The sequence below is a fragment of the Danio rerio genome, chromosome 1 (genome assembly GCF_049306965.1).
Source record: "Danio rerio strain Tuebingen ecotype United States chromosome 1, GRCz12tu, whole genome shotgun sequence".
Lineage (NCBI taxonomy): Eukaryota > Metazoa > Chordata > Actinopteri > Cypriniformes > Danionidae > Danio > Danio rerio.
Window position 1 is genome coordinate 33,439,004 of NC_133176.1, and position 18,783 is coordinate 33,457,786.

General features: G+C 34.2%; 2 protein-coding genes across 2 annotated transcripts in view; both read left to right on the plus strand.

Annotated features, from left to right (window-relative positions):
* The first annotated feature begins 7,598 nt into the window (after positions 1–7,598).
* Positions 7,599–10,402, plus strand: zic2b (zic family member 2 (odd-paired homolog, Drosophila) b). Its single transcript, NM_001001820.1, is given in 3 exon segments — positions 7,599–8,795; positions 9,292–9,455; positions 9,575–10,402. Coding segments are annotated over 3 exon segments (1,284 nt in total). The 5' UTR covers positions 7,599–7,864; the 3' UTR covers positions 9,764–10,402.
* Positions 10,403–11,637: 1,235 nt separating this feature from the next.
* Positions 11,638–18,783, plus strand: part of pcca (propionyl-CoA carboxylase subunit alpha) — a 91,750-nt gene continuing 84,604 nt past the window's right edge. The window contains 4 exon segments of the mRNA NM_001002746.2: positions 11,638–11,715; positions 13,744–13,815; positions 18,248–18,295; positions 18,503–18,571. Of these exon segments, the coding sequence (NP_001002746.1) occupies positions 11,662–11,715; positions 13,744–13,815; positions 18,248–18,295; positions 18,503–18,571 (243 nt within the window). The 5' untranslated portion in view covers positions 11,638–11,661.

An 18,783-nucleotide genomic window follows, 5' to 3' on the forward strand; every position in this document is an offset into this window, starting at 1 on the left:
TTTAGATCTGCAGTACTACACTGAAAGAAAGCTTACTTCCAGCATGCACTATAACATTCATTTGGTGGCAAGTTTTTTTTTTTATTAATTTTAATTTTTAAAATTTTATTAAAGACATGAAGTACAGGTGAATTGGATAGGCTAAATTGGCTAAATTATCTGTAGTGTATGAGTGTGATTGAGTGTGTATGGATGTTTCCCAGAGATGGGTTGCGGCTGGAAGGGCATCTGCTGCGTAAAACATGTGCTGGATAAGTTGGCGGTTCATTCTGCTGTGGCGACCTCTGAATAATAAAGGGACTAAGATGAAAAGTAAATGAATGAATGAAAAAATAATATAATGTAATGTAATGTAATATAATATAATATAATATGATATAATATAATATAATATAATATAATATAATATAATATAATATAATATAATATAATATAATATAATATAATATTATTATATTATATTATATTACATTACATTACATTACATTACATTACATTACATTATATTATATTATATTATATTATATTATATTATATTATATTATATAATATTATATTATATTACATTACATTACATTACATTACATTATATTATATTATATTATATTATATTATATTATATTATATTATATTATATTATATTATATTATATTATATAATATTATATTATATTATATTATATTATATCTGCACTGGTGGGAGGCGTGCGTTGACACGAGGCCTCAGTGCCCCCACCAGTGCCGATATACAGCAATATTGCACTGCTACGAGTGTGATATTGCGTCTATAAAACAGTTTGACGGCATAATTGTGTATATAAAAACAAAATCAAACATGGAGAGTCTCAAAAACCTTTTTGTATGAGTAACTACTTTTTTCCAAATTCAAATCATAAGCTGACAGCTAAACAGTTGATCGTGCATCTTTTAAACTTTAGATATGTAGTGTCTGCTTTTTGCTGGCTGTATGTGGGCAGAGTAATACACAAAGGGTAAAGAGGCTGTAGGAGTTCTGATATTGCAGAATATCGCACGGCTATCAGCCAATCAAATTTAAGAACAAGACAGAACTGTTGTATATAATATAATATAATATAATATAATATAATATAATATAATATAATATAATATAATATAATATAATATAATATGGGGCGAGGCAGTGGCGCAGTAGGTAGTGCTGTCGCCTCACAGCAAGAAGGTCGCTGGGTTGCTGGTTCGAACCTCGGCTCAGTTGGCGTTTCTGTGTGGAGTTTGCATGTTCTCCCTGCCTTCGCGTGGGTTTCCTCCGGGTGCTTCCGTTTCCCCCACAGTCCAAAGACATGCGGTACAGGTGAATTGGGTAGGCTAAATTGTCTGTAGTGTATGAGTGTGTGTGTGTGAATGTGTGTGTGGATGTTTCCCAGAGATGGGTTGCGGCTGGAAGGGCATCCGCTGCATAAAAACTTGCTGGATAACTTGGTGGTTCATTCCACTGTGGCAACCCCGGATTAATAAAGGGACTAGGCTGACAAGAAAATGAATGAATGAATATAATATAATATATTATAATATAATATAATATAATATAATATAATATAATATAATATAATATAATATAATATAATATAATATAATATAATATAATATAATATAGGGAGAAAAACTGTATTGAAAAAAATACAACAAAAATAGCCACATAGTAAGTTAGATCATATAAGGTGTCAAATGGTACCATAGATTTGTATATCAGTTATCAGGGATTGGCGACCTTGAGAGCTGACTAGCTACTACAGAATAAGCTAAGAAACTACGTTAACGACTGAAAAGCAACAAATCTGTATTATCAGATTTTACTTTGATTACATACAAAAGTTATTTCATTATTATCATTTAAAACCAAATGATATTTTGTCATTTACTTATATATTTACTTGTTTTTTGACACTTTATAAATTTTCATGTTAAATTGTTTTGTATATTCAATGTAATTAGTGCTATACCATACATCTGTTTTTTATTATTGTACCAATTTTACTAATATTACAAAAAATTGTTAAAATACATACCGTTTCTTTCAACTTCCTATTTTTCAAAGATTCTTTATGGTTTTCACATTAAACTTCTGAATTAAATAAGTGATAAAATAAGTAAGCAAGCAAATAAATTAATATACAGTTGAAGTCAGAATTATTAGCCCCCCCTGAATTAATACCCCCCCTTTTTCCCCCGCCAATTTTTTTTTTTAACAGAGAGAAAACTTTTCCAACACATTTCTGAATATAATAGTTTTTATAACTATAAAGAATATAGTTATAAACTTTCAGTTTTCTTTTTTTTTTATATTTCCCAAATTATGTTTAACAGAGCGGGGAAATTTTCACAGTATGTCTGATAATATTTTTTTTCTTCAGGAGAAAGTCTCATTTGTTTTATTTCGGCTAGAATAAAAGCAGTTGTTAATTGTTTAAACACCATTTTAAGGTCAAATTTTTTAGCTATAGCCTTTAAGCTATACTTTTTTCGATAGTCTATAACAAACCACTGTTATACAATAACTTGCCTAATTACCCTATCCTGCCTAGTTAACCTAATTTACCTAGTTAAGCATTTAAATGTCACTTTAAGCTATATATGTCTTGAAAAAATATCTAGTCAAATATTAACTACTGTCAACATGGCAAAGATAAAATAAACCAGTTATTAGAAGTGAGTTATTAAACTATGTTTACAAATGTGTTGAAAAAATCTCTCTGTTAAACAGAAATTGGAGAAAAAAAAACATTGGGGCTAATTATTCTGACTTCAACTGTATTAATGCATAATAAATAAAGCTCATTTTAATGCACTTTATTATTATTATACTTTTCATGTGTAGTGTAATTTTTGATTCCATATAAAGCAAATAATAATATAACATAGGTAAGTAAAATATTTTGATGTCAGTTTGCAAACAATTTTAATTTGACAAAACCTAAGAAATCTCAAGGTCATAAAATCATTGTTACAACTATCAAAACTAAGATTAAAAAACAAACATTTTAATTCTACATTTGTTTTATAAATTGAGCAATTCTCGTTTATTTTAAGTAAGAATATGTTGTGATGCTTCCTGTCTAATTGGAAATGCGAAATAATTTATTTGCATTCATTTAGTTGGTTAGGACATTTTAGATAAGTGGGATTATTTTTTTTTGCTCTTCTTTTACTGAGGGGTCAGGAAATACTTATTGAAAAAATGAACCATTTAGGCTTAACCTCTGATAACCTGCAGATGGCATTTTATCACAAGTGTGTAATAAAGATGCGAAAAATGCCGCCGTGCCAGTGTGCTCAGTCCTGAGAAGCGCAGGTGGGATGAGGCACTGGTGCCTGCTGTTACTGCTTTCAATAGGACCAAACACTCTTGCCTGATTCTCCCTGTGGTGGTTCTGTTCTTTCCTGTCTGTCAGTGCAGATATTATGCTAAGCCCTCCAAACTATCTTTTATATATATGGTTGCCATGGCAGCCTTATTCCTGGGGAGCAGCAACTTCAAATGATTGTTGAGGCTTTTGGGGTTTGAACCTCAAAAAATGTGTCTTTGAGGAAAAAAAGAGGGGGGAAAGAGATGAACTGTGATGATAAACTTTTTCATGGTATTTATGCAAATTTGCCAGATGTAAGTGTCAGTTGTTGGAGTCTCGTTTTTTTTTTGTGTGTGTGCATTGTTACCTACATTCATGTCATGATATGTTTCAAGTTTAGTCCGCTGAATTTACATATTTCTGTAGTATCTTACTTGACAAGTCTGTTATCGCTTTTGTTTACTTTTTAAATGTACATTTTTCTGGCAAAGTAGGTGGCGCGATGGTGCAGTGGGTAGCGCTGTCACCTCACAGCAAGAAGGTCGCTGGTTCAAGCCTCGGCTGGGTCAGTAAGCATCTGTGTGTAGTTTGCATGTTCTCCTTGTGTTGGCCGGGTGCTCCGGCTTCCCCCACAGTACGAAGACATGCGCTCTAAATTAAGCTAAATTGTCTGTGTGAATGAGAGTGAATGGGTGTTTCCCAGTGATGGGTAGCAGCTGAAAGGGCATCCACTTCGTAAAACATGCTGAATAAGTTTGCGGTTCATTTCACTGTGGCAAGCCCTGATTAATAAATGGGCAAAGCCGAAAAGAAAATGAACGAATGAATGAATTTTTCTGGCAGTTTTTTTTTATTTTTTTTATCATAAGCATGAATCTGATGCCAGCAGCAAACCAGCTCTAGTGCCCAGACTTCAGTTAATAGGCCTAATGCTGGGTTCCACACAATTCCTTCATATTGTCCCAACACAAATCAGTTAACTAAAAATAATAGTTTTTACAAATGTAGGTGAATTAAACATCAAACTGTTAAGTTGTCCCTAAAAAACTTAAGAATTGTGTTGTTTCAACTCATTTTAGGTAAGTTGTTTGAACAAGCAGCAAAGTCCTGTTTTTGGTGTTTGTGTTGAAGAGAAATCTCTATCTGTGGCTTTAGTGACTGTAGTTGTTTTGTTCTCTGTCATGTCTGAATATATAAGGGGAGGGGAATTATGGGTAGCATCACTGGCCCCTCCATCCTCTCTCTCATTCTCTCTCTTTCTTCATCTTCTGGCGCTCACTTTGAAAGGATATTTCAATCCCAAGGAGTGAGCGGAAAAAGGGGGCTTTTGTGTTTTGAACGGCAGAATTTCAGAACTTGAACCCCTACTGAATTTGCCCCCACACAGTTTTTGAGAGAGAGAGAGAGAGAGAGAGAGAGAGAGAGAGAGAGATCTGGTTGACAGTGCAGAAACATTAAACAGCATATGGGTGATTCAGCTCATTAGTGCATCTGCGTGTTGGACGACCCCTCGATGATGAGCTCATTTGCACGCACACACAAACACACACACATTGTGTTTTGTAATTGTGCACTCAGAGCTTTGAAAATCTGTGTGTGTACATGTTTGTGTGTGTTCACACATTTTACAAATTGCTTAATGGTGCATTTTACACCTCTTATTCAATATCAGGAAGTCGTACACGCACATACAATGTCATTGTCAGAGATACTATTTAACATATCCGGGGATCGTTACCCAAAATAATTTTTACGCATACATTGCTGTGATACGGAAAATAAATTGAGCGAAATTAGGCGAGTTTTTAATTTTTTATATTGTTAATACACATTCAAGGATGGATGCTGAACATCCTTCACAAAAAAATAAACGAAAAACTCACAATTATAAGCTCTTTTAACAAAAAAATATGAAAAACATTATTTCTTTTATTAAGAAAAACTAAATTTTCGACTCTAAATTAACATCTTTGTTGATATAGAAAATTGTTATTTTAGATAATATGCATTTACGCTAAATTAATAGATAAAAACGTTTGACTCATGCACGTCAATAACTTTTTACATTCCAATAACAATGATTTAAAAATATGTAGGCTATATTTGACTAAATATACAAATATGGTACTTTATATATAGGCTAATCCACGTCTCTAAAATATTTTGGTTGCATAAATGAATTAGCATTTCGCTAATGTCTTATATCGTTTGCGTAATCAACAAGTTGCCATTAATAAGATTTAACTCCTTAACTTCTAAATTAGCTTCATTTTAAATATTTTTATTACTCATTTTAAAACAATAAAAATGTTTTAAAATAAAAATTGCAGACCGCAATGTTGCAGACTGTGAAATTGCTTTACCAAGCAATTAAAAGTAAATACAAAACTACCTTTTGAAAGGTTTTATATTTGTTCAGAATGGTTCACAGAGCAAATTGTGATGGCGTGCTCATGTTAATCGATTTAATTGATCTCTTTAGAATTCAACTGCAAGTCAGTTGATACAGGACATTTTTGGCTGATGTGTAAACCATAGCAAAATATAAAAAAAAAACATGAAAGAAAATTTAGTATGTGCTGCATTTGTCTTTATGTAGCCTATGTACAGCTCTATAGCCTAAATTAATCTGAAAGCAAAATTAACAATTTAGTTCGTTTTTTCTTCTTTTTATTTTGTGAGTCTCAGATGTTTCAATTGAGTTTTTCATATTCATGTTATTCAAGTTTTTTTTGCCCTTCATGAAAGGTGAAAAGGGTCAGTTGTTCCATTTTAACCTTTTGACACTGTTGATTTTATACTCATGGCATAGCGGCGTCTCTTCGTCTGTGTATGTCGCCAATTCAAGTGTCGCCACGTAAATATGTGTCTAAAGGTTAGATATCTTCTGAAGAGGAACAACTCATCCACAATGGAGGGACTTCCCATCTCACCGCCGTTGTCAGGACAACTCGAGCGGTATTCGTCCCCATAATAAGTTTCAGTTCAAAGCCGGTGACTTACCTCTTTACAACACTCTCATGTCCTCCCTCTTCCTTGTCTTTGACTGCTCATTCTGAGACTTAAGACTTGAGCCCTTGTCCAAATAAGCTATAGACAAAAGTGTTGGTTTTCGGAGATGCTGAAGAGGAGCAGAGTGTGTTTTCCTATTAACTCTAATCTAGATTCTGAAGGGGTGAAGATACGAATGCAAAGCAGGTCGATAAACTAGAATCAAGCATCATAAATCTCTTTGTGGAACCTGTTATAGCCTAGATAATTAATTTATGTTAGGTTGTTTGTAATTATTCTCAAATGCTTCATATTTACCAGCCAAATTCATACAAGACCCAACTTTACAAACAAGGGTAGGCTGATAAAAAAACTCAGTTCATTCATTCATTCATTCATTCATTCATTCATTCATTCATTCATTCATTCATTCCTTCGTTCGTTCGTTCGTTCGTTCGTTTGTTTAAAACAACAAAAAACAAACAAACAAAAAATAAATAAATAAAAACATGCGTGCACTGTGATTATAATTAAACTGCAAATCTGCCGTGGCTGTGTTTGTAAAATTTTTAAGTTATTAATTTATAACTTATTATTTTAGGCAAATCGTTTGATGTATTTGTGCATTTTGGTGTCTTCCGAATAAAACAAGCTACGCAGAAAATCGAAGCTCAGCCATGGTGCAGGTCTCTCTATCGCAATCGCGCGCCCACCAAAAATCTGCATCATATATATATTAAAACCCACACTCAGTGTTGTGCTGTAAGATAAGATACAAAATAAAAAATAGGTTTAAATACAGTGGCTCAAAAACAACACACGATACTTCACGCAGTTGTGAACGACAATAACATATGTTCAGTAGTCAGTTGATACAGATTTTTGTTAGTATCCTAAATAAGACAGAACTACAATTTTATTTTAGAACTTAGTAAACTCTAAGAACTTAGTTAACGCTGTTACTGAATTCAAGCCTGACCTAAAATTATACTGTGTACATTGTTTTGTATTTCATTGATGTTTCCCCCTCCACATCAAGCACAGATTCTTCTCTCGTAAACGCATAAAACTGGGCGGAGCACCAAGAGCCGTCAGCACTGATTACTCACGGTGAGTAAATGTATGATTGGACGAGTGCACAGGATTTGGGAGGCACGCAGACCAATGAGATTCTTAGATTTGGGAAACGGGGTTACTGTCGTGAGGGGGCGTGGGGTGCCCTGGAGAGACCCCAGAGATAAGCGCAGTCAGGAGCGCAAAAACACTCAGTTGGATACACGACGCACAGAGAACCTGCGCAACCGCTACTAAATCCAATTTGGCTCACCAATCGTACAGATGTACACATTTCGTACGTTTTCAAAGCTTTTCCATCGCATAAAAAGGATTTATTTGATTTGACTCAGTTCATCACGTGGCATGAGTTTTAATTAACCTAATTACGGGCAAGTAACAGCCACTCAGTTGCTCATAGCCATATAGCTACTTTTTTTCTATTTAAACGCGGGTGTAGTGTCTTTACGCATTCTTTGGTCAAAAATCGTGGTGATGTTACTGGACGCCGGCCACCAGATTTCTGGTTTAGGGGTTGGCACGTTCACAAGGCATCACTCGGCTGTGAGCGAGACCCAGGACAGAGATATGAGTTTTATGGAATCGGCGCACATGGGCGCGTTCAAACTGAACCACCCCGATTTGTCCCCAGGCCAGAGCGCAGCTTTTGCGCCACAAGCAAGCAGCTATTCTGCGGCCGCTCTTGGAGCGCATGCGGCGGCGCACGCTGCCTCTTTCGCCAGCTCCACTTTTAACTCCACCAGGGAGTTCCTCTTGCGCAGCCGAGGATTTGGGGATTCGACTCCGGCCAGTGGACAACACCCCATCTTCAGCTCCACATCAGGGTCTCTCCATCACTCTCACCCAGAAGGTCAGGGTCACCTACTTTTCCCCGGAATCCACGAGCAGCACGGGTCCCATCACGGCTCTCCAAACATCCTGAATGGACGCCTTGGATTACCCGGTGAGGTTTTCGGGCGGACGGAGCAGTATCACCAGGTGCCCAATACGCGGGCCGATCCATACAGCCAATATGGCCTAAACATGAGTATGAACATGGCGCACCATCCAGGCGCGTTCTTCCGCTACATGCGACAACAGTGCATCAAACAAGAGCTTATTTGTAAGTGGATCGACCCCGAGCAGCTCGGTGACCCCAAAAAATGCTGCAGCAAAACTTTCAGCACCATGCACGAACTGGTCACGCATGTGTCCACTGAGCACGTTGGCGGGCCAGAACAGTGTAACCACATCTGCTTTTGGGAAGAATGTCCACGGGAGAGCAAACCATTCAAAGCAAAGTACAAATTAGTGAATCATATCCGAGTGCACACGGGAGAGAAACCCTTCGCGTGCCCATTCCCGGGATGTGGCAAGGTGTTCGCGCGTTCGGAGAATTTGAAAATACACAAACGGACACACACTGGTAATTATTTCAATTCGTGTTTACATACTAATTTAGCTGTAGCTATATGAAAAATGTTTACATCTCGTTTTTACATTGCCATTTGAGTTGATTGCCATACTTTGACCTTGCCAAAACAAACACACACACTTTGTTTCTATTTTTTTGCGCACTTGGGTCACAGCATTAGCTAGACAAGTCAGTTTAACATCACACAAATATATATATATATATATATATATATATATATATATATATATATATATATATATATATATATATATATATATATATATTTTTTTTTTTTTTTCATTAAGACTGATGCTTTTGTAAATGTGAATTGTTGTTGTTGGAATGCGTAAATTGGAGGTCTCCCAATTGCGCCATCATTCCTGTTGCAGCCAAACCACTTTTTGAGAAAGTAGTACTAGTAGCAGCCTGTTCATTGATTCAGCCTTCTGTGATTGTAGACAGAGCGGTAAACATATGCTGAATGAAAAATATTCTTATCTTTTAGGAGAAAAACCGTTCCTGTGTGAATTCGAAGGCTGCGACAGACGCTTCGCCAACAGCAGTGACCGGAAGAAGCACATGCACGTTCACACGTCTGACAAGCCATATCTGTGCAAACTCTGCGACAAGTCCTACACACACCCCAGCTCCTTGAGAAAACACATGAAGGTGAGAATTGAATCCAGCAGTCAACTTTTATCCGCTCATTACTGCTGGAACCCATCCCCAAATGTCTGTACGAGTTTAGACATGAACTGTAACTGACGTTTTCTATTACTTGTATATAGGTTCACGAGGATCAGGCTCCAATAGCGGACTCCTCTCCTGCTGGAAGCTCCGGGTACGAGTCCTCCACTCCGTCCAGTCTGATCTCTCCATGCTCGGAGACGCACAGCACCTTGTCGCCTGATTCTGCCGCGCTCAACAGCAGCGGGCACAATAGCTTAACGTCCAATTTTAACGAGTGGTACGTTTAAGGACTCCGCCAAGAACTGCATATCCTAAAATAAAATATTATTTGTAAATAGCAAATGAGGGTTTATGTTCTCAGCATGTCGGTGTTGCACTGTGAATAAAGAAAGCCGAGAATTATTATGTGTCTAAAAATGCAGGCAGTTTTCTTCAATGAACAACATGTCCTTTGGTAGCTAATGCGTTGCCAAAGACAAAGAGTGGATGTATTTTTAATTTTGGTCTGTATTAATTGTTTTACAGTAACGTCGGGTCAAGTTACGATGTTTGAATAGCCTACAATGTATCTGTCATAGATTAAAGCTATTTGACGTTTCATGATTGTCTTACCATGAAAGTATTTTCGGGGATCCTTAAGTGCCCAAGTCAAATGTTGTACAGTGAAAATGGACACAATTTCGTGAATGTATTTTATTGTACGAATAATTATTTGTTACTCATGTAGAAATCATCCACTTCGAGTTAGAGTATTTAGAAATGTCTCGTTTTTAAATTATGGTATAGCTTATACTTGATAAAATACAAAATATTTATGGAAAAACTCGACGAAAATGTGTACAGAATTGTTACATTTAAAGTGTTTGTACATTGTTATTCAGTTTAATGATGTAAATTCTTGTGATAACAAATGCCAAACATTAAAATGAAGGAAAATATTATATAAAGGCAATAAAATGAAACAAATCTAAACGAAAAACTCATTCGTTCATTTACCATTTATGTGATTACCAGGAAACATTTTTTTTATCTGTTTATGTTTTACGAATTTTAGTTGTGCACTAAAATAAAACATTTTTGTTTTATTCCGTAAAACTCTGCCTATGGAATTTCTTCCAAAAAGTTATTTGTTTTATGTATTGGTCACTTTACATAAACTGATCAAATGGTAAGAAGAGATTTTTTAAGACCACACATATTCCGTATTTTAACTCCAGAGACGTAAAGAAAAAATATATGAATGAATAATACTGATAATCCAAAAACGGTTATTTTGTCCAGTTGTCATTTTCTAAAATAAATAAATAAATAATAATAATAAAATAGATGAAACAAATGACAACATTTGTATAAAAAGTTAAAACTCTTAATATATAGTCTGATATACATTTATTTACTGTACAGATTGGAATTTGTTTCGTTAGTGTCAGTTTTGAATGTGTTTCTATTTATAATAATAACTAAAATTCTAATATCACAATGATTAAAATAATATATAAAAAAATAATAATACACATAAATGTGACCTGGGGCAGCTGCATATTTTCAATTAAAATATTAAAAAAACTTTACAGCATTGTGATCCGACACAGATACATTCACGACAATACATGCATTTAGATGCTTTTATCCAAAAAAGAATAACAATTATAATTATAATAAATAATAATGTAGCTCAATTTGAATCAGGTTTTAAGGCGTTTTATTCTCCATCCCTTATTCACTATTGACTATTTCTTTGGATGCTCGTTGAGGTTTATACAAACAGAGAATTAAAGAATCAGTCTAATGGTATCTAATATTGTTTAATATTTTAATAATATATTCAATAATATAGTTTATATTATGTACCCTGTTAGATAATTGTAGCTCTTTGTATAACTCGAAATAACTGTAAAACCGCACAAATTAACCAAGATAAGTCCTTATTTGAATAAAACATTTTTAAAACTATTTAATGAATGGTTTTACTTTTGTGATTCGTGCAGAGAAGTCTTCAAGGTCACGGTTTTCATCAGCAACCTGTCATTCAACTTTCGGTTGTAGTGTCTCCCCCTCTGCGGGACAAATTTCATTCTCTGACATCGCAGCACATTCTGATTGGTCGTGAGAGCAAACACCCCCAAATCGTGTGAGTTACGTCGTCAGTGCGCGCCGCTCTCCTCTCAGCAGCTCTCCGACTATCATGGCGGCTTACAGAAGCGCTGCAGGCTTTCAAAGAGTTTTGCATGATGTTAAGGTGAGCGTTTCATATCGGAAATCGCCTTATAAATGAAAACATCCAATTTAACTAATCTGATGACTTTTCAGAGTTATGTACGAAGCATCGCAGCTCTAGCTTACTCTGCGTTCTGGCTTATCTTAAAAAGACCAACAAGAATGTTCACTTGGTTTGACACTAAACGTTACATGGACAGTTTTGTTGATTGGTAATTGTCAAGTATAAGGATACATAATTTCTCTTTGTACGTATGTGTCTTGTTTTTCATTGTTGCTGTGATTGAAATTAAATATCAATATCACTAATGACTGTGATATTGTGTCAATGTCAAAAGGATTTTAGTTATGGTTTCCCTTGCTGATTGAGTAGTGATGCCAAAAGTATTTGAGATCCGGACATTAAACGGACTTTTGTCTGTTGTTTAGTTATTGTGTAATGATAATGTCTATTGTGAAATCCGACATTTATGTGACCGAAGCTCAGTAATAACTTCGTAGCAGCTTGCCATTTTGAGATTGAAGTAAGGTTGGTTTTATATTCACACATTTGTACAGTGACAACTTGTGACTGGGCATGGGCCAGTATAACCCAAGTTTCTGACGATTTAAAACCTTGGATAAAAATACCACGGCTTCACAGTATTGTGATTACTGCTCTAAAATAAATTTTTACATGTCTGAGTAAAAAGAAACATCTCTATTGAACACTATATATATATATATATATATATATATATATATATATATATATATATATATATATATATATATATATATATATGTATATATATTAGGAAACATTTATAGTTTTTAACATAAACTTAACAGTAAACATGTCAGGCTGAAAAGTTCAAATAAATCCTTGACTTCTGCTCTTTTCCTTAGTTTCAAAAACACAGATTTCTTTTCAACACATAAAAAAAATACATAAAAAAAATCTTTACATATACCTCAGTAACGGTATGACAGAAAAATTTACCTTGACTTTTCCAAACCACGGTAAACCTTGAAACCAGTTATTGTCCCATGCCTACTTTTGACATGGTGCCTATATTGTTTACCACTCTACTTTGAAGCAAATGTGACTTCAAAAGATTATTATCACTATTTAATTGACTGTGAACCATGTTGTGCTTTGATAAACATTGGCTGCTAATATGATTTCCATATTTAGAATCTGAAAATAATGCTTTTGTGACATATTATTAAGGAGAAAGTCTACATGTGCAACATATTAAACCAGCTTTACCTCAGTCTCTTAGTGTGCATCTATCATTAATGATAGTTTCACAGATAGGCATGGGATGATAACCGTTTAAAAGGTACATAACAGTTTGGAAAAGTCAAGGTTTTAAAACCTTCAAAATTTCTGCAATACTGTTCCTAAGGTATTTGTATGGTTTTTATTTACTTTATTTACTTTTTTTTTTTTTTTTACGATAGCAGTATATCCAGCAGAAAAGATGCCGTTTCAAATTGTAAAAAAAAAATCTGCTTTTGAAAACAGCTGAAGTCAATAATTCATTTAGCCTGTTCCAAAATATTATAAATGATTCTCTAAATAAAATATACTGTGTTTAAAAGGGAAAAAGGTTTTGTTTTTTACCCAGACATTTAAATAAAATATATTTTAGAGCAGTAATCACAATACTGCAAAACTGTGAAACCGTGATATTTTTATCCGAGGTTATCATAACGTCAGAATCTTATACAGGCCCATGTCTACTCGCAGAGCTAGTGAGCAGTTTTTATAAGATCAGATTTACAAATAAAGCAACAAATGTGGTTGTTCAGATTAATAATATTAACAAAAAAGTTTACGTTTTATTGTAAAAACAGTTAAGCGGAACTTAAACACTGCATTGTAATTAGTCATTATTTTTAAAAACAATTTTGAAATCAAATTCACATATATCTGCAATTCAGATAAGTAACAACGCAAAATAATTCATTAGAAATTAATAAATGCTTCAGTGGCATGTATTTCTGCTTTTTTTGGCATCACAATGTACAGTAAATAAATGATTAACATCTCTCTGTCTTTCAGCATGTGTGTTTTAAGCAAAGGTGTGGTGTTATAATCTGCCGGTACTCTACTGTGATTGAGCCTAATGACAAGGTAAGTCTGAGAAAAGAAAAGGAATTCTTTGATTTAATGAATTAATACTTTTTTTTAAATTGCATATTTTTCTTACTTAAATCCCTTACACCTTTTTAAAGGTGCTTTTGAGTTGTTGTTTTTTGGATGTATAATATTTTGGCCAGTGAGATCTTGTATTGACTGTGCATCTACATCCTATTTAACACTGCTTCTTGAAATAATAGCTTAAAATCTTTATGCTCGCTAAATCTAATTTTATTTACAGTAAAAACAATTTTATAAATTAAATAATAATGTATTTTTTATTTTTTACATAAAAAAAAACTTCTGTTTTAGCAACTGGCGTTATTTTAGTGTTCAGTGTCACAGACATAATTAGTTGCAATCATGCCCCATTGAAAATATCTAAATTATGAAATTATAAACTAGTAAAACGTGTCCACATGCTAGTAAAATTTATAATTACAACGTTTAAACAATTGTCTAAACTCTGATGTGACTTTTAACGTGTGTCCCCGGCACAACCTGTTGAAATACACTACATCTAAAAAAGTTATAGAAAATACTAAAATTTTGCTCTACTTCATAGACATCTCTGAATTGATGAAGTGTCAGTAGAGCAAATAAATGAGTGGTATAACAAGTTCTTTTTCTTTATAATTATCAATTAATCAGGATAAACATGTTAAGCAGCAAAAATATATTTTATATTAAGGCTGCACTAGGGCTGCACAATATTGGAAAAATTTGACATTGTACTTTTTTTTTCTATGCGATATAAATACAATTTCACCAAATGACTTAAAGAGCTCTGTTTGGAAAGTCATTACTTTAGATTTATTGGGATGATTCTGTAGAGGAGTGAAATATAGATATGTTTTATGTATGTAAGTATATACATATAATAAACAAACTACAGTCTTAAATGAACACAATTAAACAAATATTAAAGTGAAATAAACATTGATTTATGATTTCAGATTTCAGAAAAAAAAATCATTACATAGTCTATATCCTATAAATAATTCAAAAAAATTAATCTTTAATAAATTTCTTTATGCACTATTAAAAGGTTTTAAACTTTCTTAAAATGCTCACAAAGCCACTGGCAGTAAAACACTTTGCAGATGATAAACATTCCTTCTTCCTTCTTCAACAACTTCTATTATGATTCTGCAATAACTCCACAAATCTCATGTGTTTTGACCTGTGCTTTATGGTCAAATATAATCCCTACTCAGCATTGCATATCGAGTGATATGACTATTGCGGATGCACACATTGCGATATCAATGCTCAAACGATATATTGTGCAGCCCTTTTAAGCACCAACAATATTCGAAAAAGATTGAGCACCAAATCACCCTATTAGAATAATTCCTGTTACACTGACATGACAGGAATGAATCGTGTTAAATATATTAAAATATAAACAAGTTGTAATAATATCTCGCAACATTCCTGTTTAATTGTATATTTATAATTCAATAAATGAACTTGTGGTTAGCATAAAAGGCAAAAAATCTTAATCTTAATTTTTATTATATTTAGTTTTTTATTAATGTTAAATGTCTCTGCATTATCTTTGTTAGTTGGTAAACCCTACCAAATATGTGTGTACTGGTCTTGATATCATAGACTCCATAATCATTGATTTTGGTAATGACAGCAACAAGTGGCATATGACAAGTTGAGCTTCGGAGATCTATTTATAAGCACTGGTATATATTGAGTCAGAATTGTCATTTCTTCACCCCCTTCACTCTCAGTCTATAAAGTCAAAATCCTTTCGCATTCATGCAGCTTTGATGTGCCATTCTCTAGCAATCAGCCTTTTGCCTGGAGGGGCTGAATGTATGCGTGTTTGTGTGTTGTGGCATTGGGGGTGTAGCAATAGGAGCAGACCGGGAACTATGCTTTGAGTTTAAGAACGTGTTCTTGGGATACATGTTGCCTTAGGCTCATCTTGACACATGTTTTATGGGCAGACACTTCCTTCAGTTTTTTCCATAAATTGTTTACACATGGCAGACAACATTAGCAAACACTCATGCTTTGATCTTTTAGGGCGCACAAACATCTACTTAACAGTTGGAATCATCTAGAGATCTCCCTCATTAGAACTTGAGAAAGTTCATTGCTCTTCATGGGCAGTGCATTGGCTGTATTTCTACCACTACAACAACCTAGGAACCACACTGTAGCAACAAACCAGAATCCCCCTTGCAGCATAGCAACATCCTAGCAACTATTAACGATAATATAGTAACTCTATAGAAACACCTTAGCAACTCTATCTATTACACTTTTTTTCTGTCTGTCTTCATGTTTTCATTTTGTCTATGTACAGTCGAAGTCAGAATTATTAGCCGCTCATTTATTTTTTCTTTCTCTCTTTTTTTTTATATTTCCCAAATGATGTTTAACAGAGCAAAGAAATTTTCACAATATGTCTGATAATATGTTTTCTTCTGGAGAAAGTCTCATTTGTTTTATTTCGACTAGAATAAAAGCAGTTTTTAATTTTTTAAACACCATTTTAAGGACAAAATTGTTAGTCCTTTTAGGAATTTTTTTTTCGATAGGCTACATCTGCTTTCTACTGTATATCTGTTTCTCTGTCTGCGTGTGTTTGTATATGTATGTCCGATCATCTGTCTTTTTTACTGTTTATCTGCTTGTCTGTCTTTTTTTGTTTGTCTTTCTTTCTCTATCTGTCTGTCTGCTTATCTATGTGTGTCATCTTCATGTCTGTCTGACTGCTAATCCGTCTGTGTTTATCTTCATGTCTGTCTGTCTGTCTGCCTGCTTATCTGTTTTCTACTGTATATCTGTCTGTTTATAAATCTGTATTCCTGTCTTCTCTAACCGTCTTCGTCTCGTCTGTCTGTCTGTGTATCTACCAGTCTTTCTGTCTTTTTTCTGTCTGTCTTTTTCTTTCTTTCTTTCTTTCTTTCTTTCTTTCTTTCTTTCTTTCTTTCTTTCTTTCTTTCTTTCTTTCTTTCTTTCTTTCTTTCTTTCTTTCTTTCTTTCTTTCTTTCTTTCTGTCTGGTTATCTGTGTGTCCATCTTCATGTCTGTCTGTCTGCTTATCTGCTTTCTGCAGTATATGTCTCTCTGTCTACCTATATATCTGTATTCCTGTCTTTGTCTATCTGTATGTTTTTATCTGTCTGTTCATCTGTCTTTTTTCCGGCAGTCTTTCTTTCTATATATCTGTCTGTCTGTCTGTCTGTCTGTCTGTCTGTCTGTCTGTCTACTTATCCATGTGTGTCTGTGTTCATGTCTGTCTTTCTGCTTGCCTGGCTGCCTTTTTGTCTATCTTTCGTATGCCTATATATCTATCTGTGTGTCTTCTACCAGTCTGTCTGACTTTTTCCCGTCTTTCTTTCTTTCTTTCTTTCTTTCTTTCTTTCTTTCTTTCTTTCTTTCTTTCTTTCTTTCTTTCTTTTTTCTTTCTTTCTTTCTTTCTTTCTTTCTTTCTTTCTTTCTTTCTTTTTATCTTTCTTTCTTTCTTTCTTTCTTTCTTTCTTTCTTTCTTTCTTTCTTTCTTTCTTTCTGTTTGGCTGTCTGTCTCTCTGTCTGTCTGCCTGCTTAACTATGTGTGTCTGTTCATGTCTATGTTTTCTTATCTGCTTTCCACTGCATGCCTTTCTGCTTTACTGCCTGTCTTTCTGTCTATCTATCGTCTGTCCATATATCTGTCTGTGTGTCTTTGTCTATCTGTCTGTGTGTCTACTCATCTGTTTGCTCATTTTTTTTCCCTGTCGATCTACTTGCTTGTTTTTTTGTGTGTATCTTTCTATATTTGTCTGTCTGTCTGCTTATCTATGTGTGTGTAAATGTCTACAACCTGTCTGTCTGTCTGTCTGTCTGTCTGTCTGTCTGTTTGTCTACATGTATGTCTGTCTGCTTGTTTTTATAACTATATATCTCCATATGTCCATCTGTCTAGCTTTCTGCCTACCTATCTGTTTCTTTCCATCTGTTTGTTAGTCTGTCTATTCCTTTTTTTGTGTGTCTATCTACTTGCATATCTATCTGTCTAAATTCTGCCTATCTGTGTTTATCTATGTATACTATGAGTTTAGGTATCTCTCTTAATACTTAATGTTTTAAATCTTTTAAATGTCTACTTAGTGTTTTAAATCTATTTTTACAAGTTTAATTGAGTGTTTACAGTTCTGGAGATGGCTTAAGTCAGACTTGGATGTGTTTTTTTTCCATACAGCTTGGCACTTGATTGCTTGATTTTTATCTGTTCACACTCTTATCTTGTTCTCTTCACTTTCTTGTCATCTGGAAGGCAGCGTGTGGTGTGTAGCACAACTTTCCCTTACAGCTAAATGAGTTGGGCTTTAGTCAGCGTTAGAGCACACACACATTGTGGACAAATTAAGTGTTGACAAAACAAATGTCTTAATCGCTCTGTTCCCTTTTCCTTTCCACAGACCTTTGATAAAATCCTCATTGCAAACAGAGGCGAGATCGCCTGCAGGGTAAGTGAGTTTGTTCTTCAGTTTGTTTAAGGCAAAACATTAGATTTGTCTTTAGGCCATTTTTTTTTTTTTTTTTTAAATGGTGAAGTCTTACATCTGTGGCATGAATGTCTTGAGCCTCCAGTGCATTTTTACTGTTCTAAAATGTAAGCATTTATATTAATGTGCTCTAAAAGGTCGTAATTCCTTTTTTATTTATTAACACAGGTGATTAAAACATGTAGGAAGATGGGCATCAAGACGGTTGCAGTTCATAGTGATGTGGACTCCAGTGCGGTGAGAATAACAAATATTTAAATATATCATAAATATAGACAAGTGCAGTAAGACTCAGAAGTCCAAGAACATACATCTGATTTAAAACGGCAAATGACCAATTTGCAAATAAATCATGTAATTTCAAGAGTATTTTATTAAAAGTTGACAAATTGCTGTTAGTTCATTCCTGAGATTCAACTTTTGGTTGATCATATTATATTGAACTTCTT